This window comes from Danio rerio, chromosome 1 (genome assembly GCF_049306965.1).
Source record: "Danio rerio strain Tuebingen ecotype United States chromosome 1, GRCz12tu, whole genome shotgun sequence".
In the NCBI taxonomy this organism is placed as follows: domain Eukaryota; kingdom Metazoa; phylum Chordata; class Actinopteri; order Cypriniformes; family Danionidae; genus Danio; species Danio rerio.
The window spans coordinates 51,950,012-51,974,151 of NC_133176.1; the positions used below are offsets into that span (position 1 = coordinate 51,950,012).

The 24,140-nt window shown below is 30.1% G+C and overlaps 2 protein-coding genes across 9 annotated transcripts in view; both read right to left on the minus strand.

The window, feature by feature from the left end:
• gsk3bb (glycogen synthase kinase 3 beta, genome duplicate b) overlaps positions 1-24,140 on the minus strand; it is an 834,817-nt gene that overhangs the window by 61,776 nt on the left and 748,901 nt on the right. The window lies entirely within an intron of this gene.
• Positions 1-24,140, minus strand: part of sorcs1 (sortilin-related VPS10 domain containing receptor 1) — a 474,217-nt gene that overhangs the window by 24,603 nt on the left and 425,474 nt on the right. For all 8 annotated transcript variants that reach the window (XR_012408194.1, XR_012408190.1, XR_002459094.3 and 5 more), the window contains 7 exons: positions 23,251-23,368; positions 19,117-19,250; positions 14,637-14,750; positions 9,807-9,978; positions 7,347-7,533; positions 1,308-1,441; positions 1,060-1,183 (listed from right to left, as the gene is read on the minus strand). Coding sequence is in view for 4 of the 8 variants with exons in the window: in XM_021477192.3 (XP_021332867.2) it covers positions 1,060-1,183; positions 1,308-1,441; positions 7,347-7,533; positions 9,807-9,978; positions 14,637-14,750; positions 19,117-19,250; positions 23,251-23,368 (983 nt within the window). In the remaining 4 variants the exon portion in view is untranslated. The remainder of the gene's footprint in view (positions 1-1,059; positions 1,184-1,307; positions 1,442-7,346; positions 7,534-9,806; positions 9,979-14,636; positions 14,751-19,116; positions 19,251-23,250; positions 23,369-24,140) is intronic.

The following is a 24,140-nucleotide window of genomic DNA, read 5'->3' on the forward strand; positions in this document are numbered from 1 at the left end:
GCTGATTTGTGTGAGTGAATTACGAAAGTCGTATGAATATGTATGATTTTAAAAAGGAGTGGCACTCAACCTCGCCCCTAAACCCAACCATCATTGGGTGATAAACAAATCGTACTAAATTGTACAAATTAGATTGTTCAAATTCATACGAATTACCACTAAATCAAAAAGTTATGAATTGCCGTGAGATTGTGTTTTACAAACTGATAGGTGTGAACTAAATGATACTTTTACGATAGGTGTAACCCTTTCACGATCTCAATGGGTATAAACAAAATAACAACTGAGACATCTGATAAGAGGGTTCGGCTTAGCCTAGTAAACACAAAATGGTTTGTTTGTAGCTAGTATAACGTCTGTCTAGCAGACAGTAGGGTTAAGTTACTTGAAGACTGACAGGTTAACATCGATGCTGAGAAACTATACAATTCAATGTCTTCAATAAAGTCTTCTCCCTGTAAGAATATTGGTCACCTTACTTACTGTATGTATTAGAGTTATCTAATACATTGGCAGGACACCCAAGAACAGTTAAGCCAAATACAGCAAAATTTAACAGTTATTTAAAGAAATATTTTTCCTTAAATATTAGTTCTACAATACTGCTATGATAATCTTAATATTTTTTTGCGAGAAGCCTGTGCTATTTCCAGTCAAAAATAAATAAATAAATAAATAAAATAAAATACTTGCTAGCTGAATAAAAGTAACTTTTTTGAAGAAAGCATTTTTTTTTTTCCTGAAATTGCCACACTGAAAATTTTGTCATTGGATTTATGCATTTTTTAGGGTAAGTGGTTGCAAACAATTTATATAGGCTGGATTTAAACAAAGAAAGTCCGTTGAACATTTTAGACATATTTGTTTGTTTAAATTCAGTCAATAAAAATTGTTTGCAACCACTTACCTTAAAAAACGTAGTAAATCCAATGAAACTTTTTTTTTTTTCCCAGTGCAGAAGTATAAAAAATTTTGGATTAGACTGTATATGCTTTAAACACTTTAGTTCTTATTTAACAAGACTAGCTTTAATCTGTTTGCTCTCTGTGGTAAGCTCACCGTGGACGGCGATGGTTTTCCTGTCCTGCAGGATGTTGTTCCCAGCAGAAACCTGTACGGTGACGATGCTGATTCCCTCTCTGGAGAAGGTGAAGGACACACTCCCATCCAGCGTGATCACAGGCTGCGAAAAACACCATCACACACACACACACACATACTCTCGAGAGATACTCCTGTCAGCACAGTTTATTTACATGCTGCTCACAGAGACACACACATAGGTGAGAGACACATGAACACTTTACCTCGGAATTGTTCCCAAACCACCAGATGTAGGTGACTGTTCCTACTTGGCTGGGGTAGAGAACCACCGTCAGATTGACTTCTTTATTTTTCACAGCTACAAAGGGAGCGGAGAGATGGATAGAGTCCAACTGACCTGCTCAGAGAGAAAGAGAGAGAAAAAGTGAGAGAGAGAGAGAGAGAGAGAGAGAGAGAGAGACGAGAAAAGAATGAATTACGTAAACTGTTAGTGTTTTTCTAGTTCTCATGTTTTGTTCATTTAGCCATATTCAAGCCTAAACAGATGGGGTAAACCATATTATGTTTTAAAATAAATAAATAATTGTATATAACTTTGGATAAGTAAAGTTTATAGTGCAGTTTAGTGTTTTCAAAAGGACAATCAAACAAAATATGCAAAAATATAAATAAATTTAACCACTTTGCATGCAGTGATAGTAAACATGTTTTATTTATTAAAAGACATATTTTAACTGAACAATGATACATTAAATTAATCAAAAGTGATTATAATTGTTATGATTATCAGCGATGTAGACAGATGTAGCGATGTAGAACACTGAACTACATATCCCATTATGCAATGCATTAACACACCAGTTTCACACACCCTGATCTCACAAGGAAACATAACTATTTTGCATTTTGTCAGTTTATTGGTTAATTCCTACGAATTCGTAGGAAAATGTATGATTTTAAAAAGGAGGTGTGGCTCCCAACCACCTTTGGTGGATAAGCAAATCAAACTAAATTGTATAAATTAAATCATACAAATTTACACAAATTACCAACTAAAACAAAAAGTTACGAATTGCAGTGAGATTGGGTTTCAGCTCACCTCCTGATTAGACATACAGCTGTAGCCCATCATTACTGATTACTGGTACTATATATACATCACATACACACACCCAGTGCTGAGTCTTGTTTCCCTTTAGGAAGCATTTCAAAGTGTTTGCTGGATTGCCTAGATGTGTTTTGAGCTTTGTTTGTTGTATTGTTTATGTTTGTTTTTCCTCCTACCGCAACCTTTTACTACACTTTATTACACTGACAACGCTTTTAGATTATCTACATGGAACTGTCTTTTTCTGTTTTTAACCCTGCCTAATTGACCATCCAAGTGATGTTATAAATATAAGCAATAATACACAAGTAGCAGTGCGATGTGGCTGTATATTGGCACTGGTGGGAGGTGTGCACTGGCTCGAGGCCACAGGCCGAGTGCCTTAATGTCCCACCCGTGATGATATACATCGATATTGCACTTCTACGAGTGTGATATTGCATTTATACAACAGTTCGACTACATAATCATGTGTATAAAAAAGAAAATCAAATAAGAGTCTCAAAAATCCTTCCAAACGAGGAACTACTTCATTCTGCCATTCATTCACCTTTGCAGCTGACAGTCAGAACAGGAGAAACCTTTGCTACTTCAACATCACTTAAGAGCTAGTATTTGTAGAATTGCCTAGCGTAATGTCTAAAGTGATAAAACAGCTGATTTTGCTCACATTTTTTAGATTATAAGACATGAAATGCCATCAGTCTACAGAGATTTCCCAGTATTTCTCTGTCGAGATAGGGATATTACAATAATTAACCCTGAAAAAGCCAAAGCAAAGCAAGTACTAGTAGATCACTATAGTATAAATACAGCACTACAACATACAAAAGAGAAAGGTAAACTTAGAACGTCACTTGCCTGTTTTACAATGATTTGATCAGGTGTTATTTGAAATTTAATTTGGGAGTTTTTCTCCCAAGGACTTATTATGAGCTCTCTGTCACCATCTTATGGCATCAACATCAACTTTCTTTGCTCTGCTCAGTATGACAGGTTGATGGCCGCCAACGCACTGAACCTCCGAAAAAATGAATATTTAAAATTTTAAAAATCCTTATAAACAAACTGCATAGCTGCAAACTACATTCTTGCCTAAAAAAAAGCCTCAAAACTACATTATGTTATCCAACAGCTACTATATTTGTCGAACTGTAGTGAATTGCTCACTCTTCTGCTTGTCCCTCTATATGTGGGTGTTTTAATACATAAGGGTGAAGAGGCTGTAAGAGTGCTGTTATTGCAGAATATTGCATACTGTAGCTTTCAGTCAATCAGATTTGAGCACCAGACAGAACAGCTGAATAAAATTAAATAATATAACTGGATATTGCTGATTTTATTTAATGGAAACTTCTTACTAAACCTCTACCTAACAATTCCGGCATATATGTATGCATTCATTTACAAAACTTCTGCTCATGATAGAGTCATCTGTAAATAACACTCTTGCACCAAATGCTCAGTTTGCTTTGTTTGGCACCACAGGATTGACAGACTGAAAATGTTCCTTCTCCCGGATCAATATGTCACTGCAAAGACTTCTGTCTGAATGTCTGTCTGTCTTTCATTCTGAATGGCTTTCTGAATGTGGCTAGTTCACGGAGTAGGTGGACATAAGAGAAAAGCTTCAAGTTTGAGTCACGTAATCTCTAATAAATGATGGTGAGCTTCTTCCCATCAAACACACACAAAGACCACTAAAAAAAGACACAAAATGTCTACGCCATCTGCTCGGAATGTGCTAAAATAATGTCATCCAACATTAGTACAACACTTTGTTACATAATAAGAGCCAGACTTTTAGGTTACTGGCATCAAATCGAATCCATTTTTTGGCCAAGAACCACCCACACAGTCCAGAAGAGGCCATTTGACTAACATGTGAAATGACCAATCACACTTTTCACCCTTCTTCAGAACATTGCAGGACAGGAACGTCTAAAATTACTGTTGTTGATTTGTTTATTTTAATTGATTTCAGTTTTAATAAGCAGCAGTTTCATAACTGGTCTAAACTATAATTTAAAACAATATTAAATAATTGTAAATGTGGAGTTTGCATGTTGTCCCTGCGTTCGCATGGGTTTTCTCCGGGTGCTCCGGTTTCTCCCACAGTCCAAAGACATGCGGCACAGGTGAATTGGGTAGGCTAAATTGTCCGTAGTGTACGAGTGTGTGTGTGGATGTTTCCCAGAGATGGGTTGTGGCTGGAAGGGCATCCGCTGTGTAAAAACTTGCTGGATAAGTTGGCAGTTCATTCCGCTGTGGCGACCCTGGATTAATAAAGGGACTAAGCCGACAAGAAAATATATAAATTATGATATTGTGTATCGCATTAAATCTCCAAAATACAACATAAATGGTATTTTTGACTCATTTAAAAAGAATTGTTAGTGAAAATTCTATTTTACAGTATGTACAGTGGATGACAGTTCAATATGACCAATACCGCTGCATCTGACGCTAAGGGATTAACAAAATGTTTTTACAATAGGTGTAACCGCAGTTTGCAACTGTGCCACTAGGGGGCACAAAGGGATGGGATGCGAATGAACAGACATATACAGCTGTAAATCCTCTGCTACTTGTAAATGAAGATGCAACAATGAAACAAAGCATTAAAATTCATTTATAAAACATTAAAAACTTGTTAACAAGCTTTATTATCATTGTAAACTTGTTAAGTGCAATATAGATTAATTTTGGAAATTAAAACAAAAGATATAAGACAACTAAAGGGAAAGTACTAACATTAAATAATGAATAAATAAATAAATAAATAAATAAATAAATAAATAAATAAATAAATAAATAAATAAATAAATAAATATTTGTTTGTTATTTTAAAGTGATAGGACTAAGACAGCCGATAAATAAGCTTTTTCATTTACACTTTCTTTGTTTATTATATTTTACTTTTTCATTGTACAGTATATAATTTCTTAATTATTGTACATAAATAATAAGTGAATAATGAAATACTGTATGCCTATATATATATATATATATATATATATATATATATATATATATATATATATATATATATATAGATATATATATATCTATATATATATATATATATATATATATATATATATATATATATATATATATATATATATATATATATATATATATAATTTTCTTTTTATTTAAATTTTTTTATTATTATTTTTTTTTTCAAGATATTACTAGCAAAACACAAAGAAACAGTCTGGCTCATGGACTTAAGAGCTCTTAAGTTGAATGCTACTGAAAGCATTCGAATAAATTGACCTACCTCAAGAATTTGTTCATCTGAATGTTTTTGATTCACTAAATAGAATTAGTTCATGAGAGTCATTTGTTAGGGAGTCAAACTAAACAAGACATATTGGATTTTTTTTAATAGACACAAAGAGTTAGAATCAGACATTTCGTTCAAACTAAATCTTCCTTTAAACTAAAAGCTTTAAAGCAGTAATTGAATTGAATATTACTAATTTAATACAATAGTATAATTCTTAGTACACACAGTACTGTATGAAGTTCAAGCAGTATGACATAACTGTAAACTGTTTTGATTTATTTGAAAGGAATTGTTCATAGGAGTCATTTGCTTTGTGATAGGAAAAAACAGATTTGTTAGAGAATTAGGCAAGGATTTTACCTTTTTATCTGAATCTTCTTGATTCACTAATGAGAATCAACTTATAAGACCATTTGTTCAGGAATCAAACTAAAAAAGGTATATTGGAATTTTTGCACATGTAGAGAGGATGGATACAAAGAATTAGAATCTAAAATCCCATTTGATTTAAATCTTCCTTTAAACTAAAAGCTTTAAAGCAGAAATTGACCAACATTTTATTTTTATTTGAATAAAAAACACAGGTCCTAATACAAACTGTGTACTTTAAAGTCTCAGGAGTACGACATGACAGAAAATTGTGAGCCGAATGATTTAAAAATAATTGTTCACTAGAGTCATTAGTTTAGAAATAAGTTAAAAAAATGACTCGTTTGAGAACCAGGCAAGGATTTTACATGCATGAATCTCTTTGTACGACTGTTTTTGATTCACTAAATAGAATCAACTCATAAGAGTCATTTGTTCGGGAGAAGTTTGGGACATTGTTCAGAACATCATTTGTATATTGTATGTTTGTATAAAATCCATTAGAAATAAATCATCTTTCAAAAACTATCAAGCAAAGATTTACCAACATAATATGAGTAATTTAATAAATTAGCACTCCTGACAATTCTTAGTTCATACACTGCAGTAAAAATCTTAAGAGCACAACATACTGTAAGAGTAAACTGTATGCTTTGATTCAATTTAACAGAATTGTTCATGAGAGTCATTTGTTTATAAATAGATACAAAAAACCTGACTTGTTTGAGAATTAGGCAATGATTTACAATATGAATCTTAATTCAATATGAATGTTTTTGATGAACTAAATAGAATCAGCTCATGAGAGTCAGTTGTTTGGGAATCAAACTAAACAAGGCATAGTGTATTTTTTGTAAAATTTCCATTAGAATTAAATTGTCCATTAAACTAAAAGCTTTAAATCAAAAATTGACCAAAATATTATGTTTAATTTGACATAATAGTACTCATGAAAATTCTTAATTCATATTCTGTATAATGTCTCTGGAGTACAACATAAGAGTAAACTATGTTTTGATTTATTTTTTAAAGAGTTGTTCATGAGAGTCATTTGTTTGGAAACCTAAAAAACTGACTCATTGAGGATTTTAAAGTATAAATCTCTTCATCTGTATGTTTTCGATTCACTAAATAGAACTGAGTCATGTGAGCCATTCATTTTAGTTTTTCACTTTAGAAATACATGTAACAGTTTGATAGCTGCTAATTGTAAAAGTAACACTAGGTAAAGTTCATCAGTCCAGCACGATATAGTTTAGATCCCCGGGACCTTCATCTTACACTAAAGTGTCTTTCAGCAATAACTGAGAGGGATGATTCCAATCTCATGGTCATAGTTAGAGACTACGAGCCTGAAATCCAAATTGCTTAATGCCGAGTTCAATAGCACCAAGGCCAAATGAGATTTTTTCTGGTCAATAAAGCATAAATGAGACTCAGCGGGTCTGTAAAATACATCAGGGATATAAAAGCAGGCTACGATATGGCTGTCTGTGTTATGCATATTGCTACTCCCACGTCTTGGCTTACATGTAACGTGTAGGAAGAGGAGCACCGTTTCTGAGCCCAGACTGTTCTCCGCCGTGGCTGACACTCGGTAGATGCCCACAGTCTTGTAAATGTGTTTAATGCCATCCTCGATGGAGCTCACGTTGGAGTAAGTGAAGGCGTTTCCATCGCCGAAATCCACAGTGATGCTGGTTTTCGATCCGTCACCCTGGAAGGGAAGTAAGGATAATAACATGAAACATCAATAAAATAAAAAATCAGAGGGAAAAGAAGTCACAGGACGTTTTGTAATATTGCAGAATATTTTTCACACTTAGCTGAGGATTGATAATAGAGCATGTTTGGCTTGCTGTCCCCTGAATTTGTTCACTTGGCCTATTCCTTGATTATTAGGGGCTGCCATGGTGGAATGAACTGTCAACTATACCAGCATAAGTTTATGTGGTGATTGCTCAATACTAAAACACTCATAATGTACCAGTTTGGTTTATTCATTTCACCTACAGTATAACGCATGTCTTTAGACTGTGGGAGGAAACGGGACTACCTATGGGAAAAATGCTAACTCCACTAAGAAACACTAACTGGCCCAGTCTGGACTCGAACCAGCATCCTTCTTTCTGAGAGGCTAGAGTGCTAACAGTGCTACAGTGCATTGAGCCGCCGTGCCACCCTGTCCTGGATTAATCAAGGGGATTGGGGTGGATGAGGGATTCTTTAAGATGAAGATGATAATATTATTATTATTAATTATTATTATTAATAAATAATGCTAATTATTATTATTATATATCTGATAATATTTTTTCTTCTGGAGAAACTCTTTTTTTTCCGGCTAGAATAAAAGCAGCTTTTAATTTTTAAAAACTATTTTAAGGTCAAAATTATTAGCCCCTTTAAGCTATAATTTTTTTTTTCCGATATTCTACAGAACAAACTATCAATATAAAATAACTTGCCTAATTACACTAACCAGCCTAGTTAAACTAATTAACCTAGTTAAGCCTTTAAATGTCACTTTAAGCTGTATAGAAGTGTCTTGAAAAATATCTAGTCAAATATTATTTACTGTCATCATGGCAAAAATAAAATAAATCAGTTATTAAGATGAGTTATAAAAATTAATATATTTAGAAATGTAGAAATCTGCTCTCTGTTAAACAAAATTGGGGGAAAAATAAACAGGGGGGCTAATAATTCTGACTTCAACTGTTTGTGCGTTTGGATTTGTCTGATTGGCAAATCATATGATAGCTAATACGGGACCAGCTGTGGTCAATCATATCACATGATCCTCTCAAAACTAGATTATAAATTAACTTCACTAAAAAAAAAAACACATTTTTAAGTGGGTTTTACAGTTGTCCCATGTCTTTTGTGGTCTATAGGGAAATTGACTTAATATTATCCTTTTTTAAGTGTGGTTGAATACCACAGCATTTTTGACATCATTCACTCCAGTATTTTGCTTAATTATTTAGTGTCCAATGTTGCAATAAAAAAAATAAATTAATAATAAAAAAAAACTTCAACAACATTTGACAAAATGTTTGTGTATTTTCACAGCAAAACATTGAAATTCAAAATGTCAGAATTTTTGTTATTTTTTTTTAGATAGAAAGTAAAACTGTTTTGAAACAAACCAAAAAAAAAAAAAAAAAACAGCCAAAAAGTCTTAGAAAACACAACTGTTTAAAACTCTTGAAAACAACAGCCAAAAACATTTCTGTAATATTAAAGTACTTTTTTTCTTAGAAAGAAAGCAAGACAAAACAAACAAACAAGGACACATTAAAAGGGAACATTAAAAAAAAGTCCAAAAACACGTCTCAATTTTCTAAATATAATATTAAAGTTATTTATTCTTAAGCAAAATGGTTTTGATACATTGTTGAAAAACAACTGTTTTAAAACATCAATAAAAATATAATAATAAAAAAACAGGCAAAAAAATCATATAATATCTGTTATGTTTTAGTATTGTTTTCTTTTTTTAAAACAAGTTTCTGTATTTCTTGAGTATTTTTCACATTTTCTTAAACATAAAGAAACATTTTGTTTTGTTTTGAAACATAGTTGAAAAACAAAAAAAGCTGGGTTTTTTTCATAGACGACAGGCAAAACAGTTTTGAAAAATTAACAAAACAGGCACAAAAATCATAACTTTTTGTAATATTAGAGTATTTTCTTTTATAAGACAGCAAGCAAAATTGTTTATAAAAAAAAAAGCATTTATTTCTATTCTTAGACAGAAAGCAAAACTATCTTGACAGCCAAAAAAACTCTCATCATTTGCTGTAATACTGGAGTATTTTTCTATTCTTAGACAGAAAGCAAAACTGTTTTGAAACCTCATTGAGAAAAAAAAAAACAGCAAAAAAGTCACATAACTTTCTGTAAAATTGGAGATTCTTTTCCTTTTTTCTTAGACAGAAAATAAAACTGTTTAAAAAAACAAAAAACAAAAAAAGAGCTCAATACCTCCTCCAAGAAGACAAGGAACGTGACGTTGCTGGCCAGAGTGGCAGTGAGCTTCCCTTCGCTGGTCACTAAATGAAGGCCACGAGGAGCCTGACTGGGGCACAGCTGTCTGCGGGCCGTGTATCGCTCTATCACACCGCCTGTGCAGTTATTAGACACAACCTTCCTGTACCTGCAGACACACACACACACATAAACTCATATTGAATCATTTGTATTCTGAACATTGTAATCCACTCTTAAAAATAAGTATTCAAATACTCTTACATTTTATCATGATCAACAAAACGTCTTCATATGGAGAGTTCAGATGCAAAAACCTCTAAAGTGTCGTCTCAATTTTTATAATAAACTGAGCATGTTTACCAACCCAGGCTCATTATTGATATGTACCCCTGTATGCATTTCTGGAGATCACAAAATACGTCCCAGCAAGTACGTTGTTTGTTTTTGTTTTCGCAAATCCATTGTGTACGCTCTTTCAGATCTCAAATTTCTTTCGGGAGTGCCATTTACGCCTGCTCTTCTTGCATAAATCCACAGGAGGCCACTGTTGACAGACTGACTGACTGATCAATCAACCAAGCGATCCCCCCAGCCACCTCCTTCCTTAAATCAAACTGATAGTGTTTTCAAAAGCACTGACTGACCCAATCTCCCACTTTCCCTAAACCCAAACGACAGTGTTTAAAAAGAAATCGAGAAAAATAATTGCTCTTGCTGATGCCAGATTTTTACCACATTTTTAGATCTTACCCATGTTCTCACCCTGTTATTTACTTGTAATGCCATACACACAGAGAAAAGCATAAAAAGAAACAGAAGCCCTCAGTGGTGTCATACCACCCTGTAGCGTACATTTTAAAGACCAAATGCAGCCATACGTAGCTCTGGCTACATAATTCGCACTCTCCAGAAATGTATACAAGGGTACGTTTTCACAATGAGCCTTTGTCAATATTCAAACCATTTCTTCAGGCTTCTGTGTGTAGTTTCGGTAATATCACAGCATTGGTTGTTTACTATTAGTTATTATCTAAATTTCAGAAGTTTTTGCATCTGAAATCTTCATATGTAAACTCTAAAATAAGAGATTCTAACAAGATGAATCTAGATGAAGATGAGCAAGATGAAGCACTTGATCACATTACCCCCAATATTCAATCATCAGCATTCAATTATCTCTTCAAATAGTTTCATATTTTATCTCTACATAAGATATGATCTTTACACCATTTGTATATTTCTGTAAACAAACACAAATCCAAAACCTTATATGGTGCTAGGAACAACCATTAATTAAATATTTACTATGCATTCACCAATTTGTGCCAATTAAACAATCACCTTTCTTGATTCACATATTACTTTAATAATACATTTTTTACACATCTTTTTAGTATTTGGACACTGTTTTAACCTATTTTCTAGACTATTCCACAATTTTACCCCACACATAAACTTATCAGTCTGATTCCAAGAGGAAATTGAACTATTTTACATTTTGTCAGTTTAGTGGCGAAATCTGCACCATATCGTGCAAGAAAAGTACGATCTGTTTATCTCTGGGTGTGCAGATATTATTTACCTACACTGTAAAAAAAAATGGGGTGCCGGAAAAAAAAAGAAGTAAAATAACAGACGTTACATTACAGAAATTTACCGTAAAATAACAGCTATTAAATTAAAGGAATTTACCAAAAAATAACAGACGTTATATTAGAGAAATTTACCGTAAAATAACAGAATTTAAATTACAAAAATTTATCATAAAATAACACATTAAATTACAGAAATTTATCATAAAATACCAGCCATTAAATTACAGAAATTTAACATAAAATAACAGCCGTTTAATTACAAACAATTACCGTAAAATAACAGATGTTAAATTATAGAAATTTACTGTAAAATTACAGCTGTTTAATTACAAAAAATTACCATAAAATAACAGAAGTTAAATTACAGAAATTTACCGCAAAACAACAGTTGTTAAATTACAGAAATTTACCATAAAATAACAGACGTTAAATTACAGAAGTTTATCATGAAATAACTGCCCTTAAGTTACAGAAATTTACCGCAAAACAACAGACGTTAAATTACAGAAATTTACCATAAAATAACATGTTAAATTAACGAAATGTAATTAAATTTACATTTCTGGTAAATTTTTTATTTTTATTTAACGTCTGTTATTTTATGATTAATTTCTGTAATTTAATTAAATTTAATGTAATTTAACAACTTAGTTGCCAAAAAGCAACGTAAAACAACAAATATTATTTTTCTATTAATAATATAATTTTTTTTTTTACTGTTGTATTTATAAAACATGATCTTATTCTACCTCCCTAATTCTACATAATACCTAAATCCTACTACTACCATAAGTATTAATAAGCAGCAAATTAGTAGTTTATTATGCTAACAGTTTTGTTTAATGATTTGTTTATAGCATAAATTGTTGCTTTAAATAAAGTGTTACCAACATTTTTTAAAGCATGCATGCGTTATCTACTGTATAAACAATATATCGGGTGCTAACAAAGCTTGAATGAGATAGAAAAAGTACATTTTATCAGTGCTCTATGTCCTTCTTTCTATTTCAGACCACGAATAGAGACATTATAAAAAATGTCATGCTGCCATTTGTCTATATAATGGTAGTGAACAGCATCAGACAATAGGTTTTGCTGAGTAATGAGCTGAATTCATTGTAGTTTTTTTTTTTTTTTTATATAAAATCCTGACCTTCGCCATTTGTCTCTGTTCTAGACTGTGTGTTCAAGAGTCTGCTCACCTTTATTTCAATAGGGTTTTATATAATACTGATTGCGTGAAAGCAGCTTTACAGTGGTAAACAGACAAAGAAGTAGTGAGGTATGAAGATTCGTCAATGTGAAAGTTCACTATATCAGCGATTTACGCAGAAACGTTGAGTTTGAGCATTCAAATATTATAAAACAGGAGAGTTTATTAGCGTCACAGTTCATATAGATAAGTCTAGAAAGAAGGATTGAATTCATTCATTCATTCATTCATTCATTCATTTTCTTTTCTTAGTCCCTTTATTAATCTGGGGTGGCCACAACTTATGCAGCAAACGTTTTACGCAGCAGATGCCCTTCCAGTTGCAACCCATTGGGAAACATCCACACACACTCATTCACACACATACACTATGACCAATTTAGCCTACCCAATACACCTGTACCCAATGTCTTTGGATTTGCGAGGGAAACCGGAGCACCTGGAGGAAACCCGTGCGAACACGAGGAGAACATGCAAACTCCACACAGAAATGCCAACCAGCAAACTTCTTTTTGTGAGACGATCGTGCTACCCACTGCACCACCGTGATGCCAGAAAAATGTAATAAATAATATTAATTAAAAAATCAAAATTAAAATTATGGTGCACCAAATTTTTGGCCAATAAATTGTGGTATTTTCGGTTTCAAGCCAAAACAAAACATGCTGCAGTTTGAGGAAAACTAATGTTTATTCTATTAATAATAATAATAATAATAATAATAATAATAATAATAATAATAATAATAATAATAATAATAATTATTATTATTATTATTATTATTATTATTATTATTATTATTATTATTATTATTATTATTTACCATTTTAAATAAATAACGCATTAATTCTTATGTATTTTTAAATAATTCTGTAATATTACTATTTTTTAAATGCAATAAAATAATATTTTTGTTTGTATAAATTATAGTTCATCAGAATATTATTGATAATATTCATATGACAAAATTTGCAATTAAAATGCAGATCAAACTTGGAAGAAAGAGAAATTAAACATGAAACATGCAATTATGTATTAAATTAATAAATAATTATTACAAAGCATTTTTGACCGAATACATTCAGTATTTACAATTTCAGCTAAGAATTTTCATTTCAGTGAATCTGTAATTAAAATGATTATTATGCATTATAAAATTATTATGAATAATCCTTACTAGTTTCTCACTCACTGAGCTGAATATCTCCAGACTGAGCTCTGCTTACCAGATACAATTCAGAATGACGGCTGGCCATTATGGCAACTTGAATGAACACAAAAAATGTACAGTATGTATCTCAGGGAAAAAATAATGACATATTCCTATTTATTTTTTTACTTTTGTTCTTACAACGTAGAATCTCAAGAACACACAATTGAATAGAAAGACTGCTAGTCAAAGTTAGGAGTCTTGATAAATAAAACTTGGCATTTTTAACTAGCTTTTCTGCAAAGCACTTTTTAATACAAAATGTGTTTCTTGAGACCATCCTGTGATACTTTTGAATCTTTGAAGTTAATGCTGGTTGCTATTCATTGCCATTATACGGATAAATGCCAGAGAGGGAGTTCTTAAAAAGAAAATTTCAAATAAAATAAAATAAAATAAAATAAAATAAAATAAAATAAAATAAAATAAAATAAAATTAAATTAAATTAAATTAAATTAAATTAAATTAAATTAAATTAAATTAAATTAAATTAAATTAAAAATAGGATAAAATAAAATAAAAAATAAAAATATATATAATTAAAAAATAAATAAAATAAAATAATCCTAATTAAAACCTCATTTAGGATTTGTATAAATAAATTAGTAACAAATTAGGTAAGTAAAAAATAAACAAATAAATAAATAAAAACTTTTCTAACCTTTTTGCTACATTTAAAGATGCAAAACTAAAAAAAAAAAAAGAGTAAAAATAATAATAATACATTTAAAAACTTGATTGGTCCCTGGACCTTTGCCATAAATCAGCTACAGTATGTGTAAATGACATGAAATATTGTTCTCACCCAGTGCTGTTGAGGAATGTGTGCTCTGTAGTGCAGGTTCGAGACATGGAGGACGGTGGAAACCAGAACGCTGGAGTACATTTCCCATCAGTCCTTCTCTCAAAACCATAATCACTGGTACAGAAGAGAGAGAGAGAGAAAGAGACTCCTAATTAATAAAGCATTTCAGAATCAGAAACAGAATGAGCTCAATTCAGCCACTATTTGTACATAAACAGCTATACAGTACTCAATACAGTATAGTACAGTACATAACTGCGTCACACTTTATTTTAATGTATAATTCATGCTATAAACAAACCATTAATTAATACTTCTAGCTCAATAAACTACTAATTAGCTGCTTAATAATAGTAAGGTAGTTTATGTATTGGGTATGATTATATTTTTGTCCATCATTGCTGGAGGACTTTAGAATATTTGTCTGTCATAACTCTCACATTAATCCATACTTCCCTGACATTTCTTGGATAAAGACGATGTTCATGTAGAAAAAGAGTCGAGAGGTCATAATATTGAGTATAAGTCTGATTTCTATATAATATACAGTATATGCCACTATTATTAATGTGACTGAATATGACTGCGGCACTTCTCGCCACTGAATGGAGCATTTTGTAGAATCTGTCAAGAATATCATTTAGTGTAAAAGACTTCAACTAGACATTTTGAACTTATTATAAGTCTCCATTGCATGCTTTAATGTATTTCTTTTCTGTAATGGTTTTATGAACATTATATGGACAGGGAAAGTAGAATATGTCGTTCATATTTAACATAACCTCAGAATAAAACGGACATATTTACATGAAAAGGCGACATTTTGACAGGAGTGTATAAATTTAAATGAAATAAAAAAATATATATGAATACAGATATAAATTTAAATAAACAAATCTAAAAAATAATCAGCAGATTAATATAAGTTATTACAGATAATATAATAATTTTAACAACAATTATTGTTTTGCAATTTTTTTTAATTCATATAAATATAAATAAACAAATACAAAAACTGCTATTATTTTAGTGTTATATAATAAAATAAAATAATATTCCACTATTTTGGTTACCCAAAATAATTTTGGAAAAAAGCAATTATTATTTTGATAAATGTGTTTTATAAAAAAATATGAATATAAACAAACAAACAAATATAAAAATACTATTAATTTGGTGTGTTTTTATAATATAAATACAAATATAAATTGTTGTTACCCAAATATATATAAACAAATCTAATAAAATATATTATCATTATTATTATTATTATTATTATTATTATTATTATTATTATTATTATTATTATTATTAATAATAATAATAATAATAATAATAATAATAATAATAATAATAATAATAATAATAATAATAATAATAATAATAACAAATGCATAATAATAATTTTTGGTAACAACAATTTTGATAAATGTTTTATAAATATAAATATTAAAACATCTATTATTTTGCTTTTTTAATATTTAAATATAAACAAAATAAATAAAAAATACACAATTAATTATGGGTAACAACATTTATTATTTTGATAAATGTGTTTTATAAATATAATATGAATACAAACAAACAAACAAATAAAAATATTATTAAATAGATGTGTTTTTATAATATAAATATAAATTGTTGTTACACCAAAATAAATAAAATATAATAACAATTATTTTAATTTTAATAACAACACAATTATTTTGTTGAGTTTTTTTTTTTTGCTATTTATGCAAAACCTTAACAATATTGTCTCTAAAATTGGACTCAATATTAATCATCTGTTGTTTGTTGACTTGTTATTTTAAATATAGTATGAAAAACAAGTTGCATAATATTTCTAAACTACATAATAACTTACAAACTAATAAATAAACAAACAACTAAATAAATAATGGTGACTGATAGATTGATTGATTGATGATTGATTGATTGATTGATTGATTGATTGATTGATTGATTGATTGATTGATTGATTGATTGATTGATTGATTGATTGATTGATTGATTGATTGATTGATTGATTGATTGATTGATTATGCTGGGCAAAGTTTAATCACAATGAATCACGTCCAAAATAAAAGTTTGTTTTAACATAATATGCATGTAGGCGCGCGCGTGTGTGTGTGTTATAAATATTAATTATGTTCATATAATACATATTTCAAACTATAATTTTTATATCTAAATATAATAATACACATAACATACACTTTTAGATAAACTTTTATTCTCCATGTGATTAATTGCTGATAATTTTTGCCCAGCACTATTTATTTCTTTATTTATTTGTTGGCAAAATCAGCTCATGCACTGTTACAGCAATAACTAATACATAGATGATAAATATCACACACCCTTTTTTGGGTATCAAAAATAACTGACACCTACATTTTTCTTTATTTAATTTTAGACCAAACTGTCAAACAACCAAGCCAAAGTTTTGTTTTTTATATTCCACAATGCAACTCAACACCCAATCAGGAAAACGAATGACAGTAATTAGCAGAACAAGCGGCACAGATGCAGCAGCTTGTGTTGGTAAACGCACAGCACTTCACTCTCTGATTAACAACTTTCACACTTTGTTCCACAAGGCCTCGAGGGGCCTGCAAAATCTGGAACTTTCCAGAACAGCGGCATTAATAACGTTGATAATTCAGGGGAAAATGAGGGGAGAGGCCACATTTACATGACGAGGGACCAGTGTCAGGAATACAAATGGAGGATTTAAGCCATGGAGCGTGAGGTGTAAAATCTGCACAAGACAGAAGGAGAGACGGTGTGTTTTTCTGCATGAAGTGTGTGTGTGTGTTCGACTGTCAGCAACAGTCCAGCAACTCTGCACTGCACTAAAGATTACTTTTTTTTTTACAACGTCTACAGTTTAAACTGAGTTTTGCAAGTACGTGAAACACTGCTACAGTAAATGGATTGGAATTCTATATTTTTTTGGTAACTTTAAGTAAGAATGCATTTTGGTTTAACATAATTAAGAAATTACAAAGATTAGGTTGTTAGTATGTAACCAAAAAGTGTTTTTAGTGTTTTGGTTTAAACTGAGTATTTCTTAACATACATATTTTATAGATTTATCGATTTCTTTTTTTTTTTGTAATAAAATTATATATTTATAAATAATTTATTATTATTATTATTATTATTATTATTATTATTATTATTATTATTATTATTATTATTAGTAGTAGTAGTAGTAGTAGTAGTAGTAGTAGTAGTAGTAGTATTAGTATTATTATTGAAAAAATAGTTTACATTTGAATAACATTATAAAATAAGAATAATAATAATAATAATAATAATAATAATAATAATAATAATAATAATAATAATTTAAAAATAATAACAAAAACAACAATAAAAATATTTATAATTAAACATAAATAAATAAATAAATAAATAAATAAATAAATAAATAAATAAATAAATAAATAAATAAATAAATAAATAATAATCATAATAATAATACATTATTTATAATTAAACATAAAAATAAAATAAAAATAATAGTAATGAATGATTTACAATTTAATAATAATAATAATAACAATAAAATAATAATAATAATAAAAATAATTATAAATATAAATGATTTATAATTAAATATATACTTTAAATATTACTACTACTACTACTACTACTACTACTACTACTACTAATACTAATAATAATAATAATAATAATAATAATAATAATAATAATAATAAACTTAGAACAAATAAAATAGCATTACAATTCAATAATTTGGGTATTACAAAACAAACAATTTGGGGCATCAAATTAAATTAAAGTAATTTAAAAGTTATTAAAAGTAACAATAAGTAATTAAAATCACCTGTTTTCAGTCTAACTAAAAAATTTTTGGTCACACTTTACAATAACGTTCATTAGTTAATGTTAAGTAATGCACTTACAAACATGAACAAACAATGAACAATACGTTTACTACAGTATTTATTCATGTTAATAAACGTCAGTTAATAAAAATACAGTTCACTGTTAGTTCATGTTAACTCGTGCATTAATTAGTGTTAACAAGCATGGAGTTGAAAGTTAATAATGCATTAGTAAATGTTTAATTATGATTAATAAATGATGTACAAGTGTTTTTCATGATTAGTTCATGTTAGTAAATGCATTAACTATTGAACCTTATTGTAAAGCGTTACAATTTTTTTATTATTATTTTGATTATTTAGTTTGTTTTTGTTTGTTTGTTTTTTCACTTTTTACGAGACTTTTTTAATTTTTTTTGCAGCACTCAATTAAGAGAATAATCAATTATTTTTCTCCTGTGCTTCTGTGCTGAGTTATAACTCACTTTATTCTTTTTCAAAGTATAATATTACACTGTACTCTTGAAATTCAGTCCTCTATGAGCTTTAGTAAAACATCAAAGCAGCTCAACAAGTGTTAGACCACAACCTTAAAATCTCAATAAGAAAAAAACACCACTTACCACTCAAAGTCCGACTCGGTGCAGTGACAGGGCTCAGAGATCATGGTGACGGAGTAGGTTTTACCCATAACACACCTGGCTGTGGCCTTCAGCTTCCTGTAGACTCTTTTAACTCCCATAAGGCATCGCTCGCCCTACAACGCAGGATTTCAACATACACAGACATACGCACACACACTATTATTATCTACAATAAACTGGCATATGGTGCTCTCTTTCAGGTTTATTTCAGTTCTCACATGAATAATTCATAACAGTGAAGCATGTGCGCATCACTCTCAATATAGAAAAAAGAAAGATGACGAAAGAAAATAGGAAGGAGGGAAAGAAAATATAGTTTCCACTCATTGTGCTGCTTTTTTTCCTTTCTTACATTCAAACTCAAGGTTGTATTTGTGACAAGTTTCAGGATATTAATGTTTAAGTCTTTTTTTGTTTCCATTCGTCAAATTAGTGCACTGAATATTTAATTTCATTTATAAATATAATTAAATATTGATTAAAAATATTAACAAAATAAATACACAAATATAAAAAAAATAAACACACAACTATAAACAAATAAATGTAATTTGAATTAATTTTATTTATTTAAAATTTTAATTTAATTTAATTTTTACATTTAATTCATTTGATTTTATTTCATTTTAAATATAAATATAATTAAATATTATATAAATACAATAAAATATTGTGTATAAATATAAACAAACAAATATAAAATATGATTCATATTTTTTTTATATTTTAAAATATTGTTTATTTTTATATTTATATTTTAAATGTAAATACTATCAAATATTATAATAATATAATTAAATATTGATGATAAATATAAACAAACAAATACACAAATATAAAAAACCAAATATAATTTAAATATATTTTATTTATTTAAAAATTTATTTTATTTTATTTTATTTTTAAATGCAATTTTATGTAATTTTATTTAATTTTAAACATAAACATAATAAATTATTGTATAAATATAACTAAATATTGTTTTATAAATATAAGCAAACAAACATTAAAATACTAATAATTTGTTGACATTTTATTTTAAATATAATATTAATAAATATAATATAAAAAAATAAAATATTGATATATAAACAAATATAAACAAATAAATTTGATTTAAATTAATTACAATATTTTTTTCTTTGTATTTTTTGTAACTTATTTAAAAAAATGAATTCTGTTGAACGCAAAAGAAGATATTTTGAGAAATGCTGGTTAATGCCACCCACTGACTTCCATAGTAAAAAAAAAAAAAAAAGAATGGGTGGCATCAACCAGAATTAAAAAATATATATATTTTGTGTACAACAAAAATAATGGACTTACATAAGTTCTGAAAAAATAAGGGTGAGTAAATAAAGACAGTTATTTCATTTTTCTTTTTTTGCATGAACTATCCCTTTAACTAGAAAAAAATCAATTATTTTAGTGACTACTTTCTGTGCCAAAATGTATGCTGTTTAAATAAAGGAAGCAACATGATCCCACAAACTAAAATAAAACGGACATGCATAAAATGCATGTGCACACCGGAAAAGTAAAATCTAGTCAAATAGCGTGCTGACGATTTATGAGGAACACTTGCAATATTGCTTTTTTAAACAGTATAATTTAAGTTATTGAGTTGAATTAAAAAGTCAAAAATTACATTATATTATTAACTAAAAATAGTATAACAAACATTTTTAATTTTGTTTTTCGGCCAAGTGAATACAGAATGTTTTATTTATTTTTTATGTTAATTTCAGTGCATCACTAGCTCTACTTCTGCACTTCTCCAATACTGTGAAGTATAGGTTCACACAATTAAAATACAAGATTCATTGAGGTTTCCAATGATTTATGGAGGTTGCAATCAATTTATATGGGCTGAATTTAAACAAACACATTAACGATCAACTTAATGTTATTGTTTAAATTCAGCCCATACAAAATTATTTGCAACCACTAACCACTAAAAAATGATGCGCTTTCATCTCATCAGAGTATTACTATATTCTACAGTCCAAAAGCTGTCCAAACTTTGACATTGTTGTGTCTTCAGTCCACTTCTGTCATCTTCAAGTTTAAGTCTCAGAAATAGAAAAGTGCCAGGAGGCTTCGGGTTAAAGTAGGACAGCCTCCGACTAATAAACGCACATCTATTATCCTCCTACGAGAGGACACTTGGCTTCTGGCTTGAGTTCTGGGATATATATTATTCTATCTGTTCAAATATAGTCTCGGACGCTGGGAAAAGCATGTCAGGGCCGGTTAGAGAGGAAGCTTCAAACATCGTGATGCGGTGAACTCTTTATTTATTTCAATCCAAAGCATCAGGGGTTGTCAGACTGGGGAGGCAAGACAGAGCAGAAAACTATCTGATCAAGACGAGATAGAGATGCAGAACAGAAGGGGATCATCACTGACTCTAAGATTGAGGATTTGTTAAGCACAAGCAACTGTTACAGTAGAACAAAAGGGAATGTTTAATCAAGGCTAAAAAAAAAAGCTATTTGTTCTTGGTGACAGATAGTAATGCACTGTACATGTTGTCTTTCAAATTAACAGGGTCACCTTATTTATTCATTGAAAATTACAGGAAAAAGTACCTAAAATTAGAACATTAAAATAAACAGTTCATGAAGACTAGTTAAAAAAATGTTGTATGTATTAATGAGATGTTAATTAATTTATTTAATGAAGGAAATCACATGTTTAACATGTTCAAAATGTAAAGAGATATTTATAAAACACTATTAGAAGCAAGGATTTAACAAAATAGGTCCTAAAAGATACTGTTTTAACAATAATATTATGTACAGTGTGGGAAAAAAAGTATTGAACACCTCTCCATTTTCCTTAGAAACCATTCTAAATGTGCTGTTGAAAGTTTCACCAGATGTTGATAACCAAAGAAATTCATATATGCAAAAAAAAAAAACACGTCTAATTATTTTACAAATGAAGTTATGTGTAATAAAATGAAATGACAATGGGAAAAAGTATTGAACACATGAAGAAAGGGAGGTGTTGAAAGACAGTGAAAGCCCAGGCAGCAGCTAGAATCTTTCAGTAGTTCTTCGGCAACCCTCTGCCCTTCGTCATCGTAAACTATTATTTACTGCTTCAGTTAAACATCTACATTATCAGGATGATAAAGATGAAAACAGAGTGGACATTTAAGTGGGACAATGATCCAAAACACAGCCAAGGTGTCACGATCACCATCTAACATCCAGAGATAGCTGGAAAACACTCACATTTACATGAACTACAAATATGCCATGTCATGGACTACATATTCAGGCATGCAACACTGTTTATATCAACACTGTTGCAACCCCTCTGGCAGAAAAAAACGATACTGCCTCTATTATATCTACAGTATATTAAGGTCTGGACTCTGTGGAGGCCATTTCATGACTGCATTAGCTATCTATAAATACTATGAATATCTGTAAATATTATAAAATTTTACAACTAATTTATTTATCTGTAACTATGTTACATTTTTGTCTGTTTAGTCGCTAATTCGTACGAGTTCAGTCGATTTTAAAAAGAAGGCGAGGCACCCAACCCCGCCCCTAAACCCAACCATCATTGGGAGATGAGAAAATTGTACTAAATTTTATGGATGAGATTGTACAAATTCATACAAATTAGCCACTAGGTCAAAAACTTACGAATTCGTGTGAGATTGTGTTGAATTATCTATAAACGTCATTACTGTTTAGGCAAAGAGCGGGAGATTAGTATACTATATTAGTATATACTATGTAATAATAAATACTAAAATGACAAATCTAATGGGGGTCAAAGACTTTTGCAAAGTACTGTATTAACAGCTTACGGCCATACCACCCTGGGCATGCCCGATCTCGGAAGTTAATGAATGAGAGTGTATGGATGTTTCCCAGTGATGGGTTGTTGGTGGTTCATTCCAGCTATGGCAACACTAGATTAATAAAAGGACTAAGCCGAAAAGAAAATGAATGAATGAGTGAATGTATAAACACATGCAATAACTGCATCGTTGTAATGGAAAAGAAAAAAATATTTGCTTTTAAAGATTTTCACAAAAAAAAAAAAATAAAAAAATAAAGAAGGAAGTGCTGACATGAGTTGTCTCACCTGGTCGTGTAAGTCCCACGGCACATAGTCAGATTCTACACATCTCCTGTTAAAGATGGACCTGAAGTCAATCTTCACCAGCTGCCATTCAGAGCGGTGACTGACGTGACCAAAGATCCTGCAAACAAACACACACCGTCAGCTGCCGTGTGTCTGGACAGACCTGACGCATCTAGAACAACTCTGTCATCCGATCATTATACAGATGCAGAGCAGACAGTGACAGCTAATGCTTAGAGGGTCAGTTCACTCCAAAAATAAAAACTATATTATTAATTGCCCACCATCAATATGTTCCAATCATCTGAGACCTTTGTATGTCTTCCGAACACAGATTAGGATATTTCGGATGAAATCCGAGAGATCTCTTAACTTCCAATGATCCCAAGATGGTCCAGAAAATGAACCGAAAAACATTGTCAAAATGGCTTCTGTGGTTCAACTGTAATCATTTGAAGCAACAACAAAAAAAAAACTATAAAAACAATTTGTCCACATGTTTTCCTCTTCAGTCAGAACTACAGGCAAAAAGACAAGATGAAGACCAGGACCAAGATGAAGACCAAAACCAAGACCAAGACAAGAGAAGACGAAGACAAGACGAAGATAAGACAAAGATAAGACAAAAACAAGACAAAGACGAAGATGAAGACAAAGACCAAGACCAAGACCAAGAGAAGACAAGACAATATTTTTTTGGCACACTAAAAAAAAACGTTCTTGTAGCTTCAAATGATTACAGCTGAACCAATAAAGTCATGTGCCATGTTTTGGCAATGTTATTGGTTCCATCCCTGGACTACAGTCTAGGGAGGATGAGAGAGCTCTCGGATTTCATCTAAAATAAATCCATTTGTGTTCTGAAGACGAACGAAGTTCAGAGAACAGAA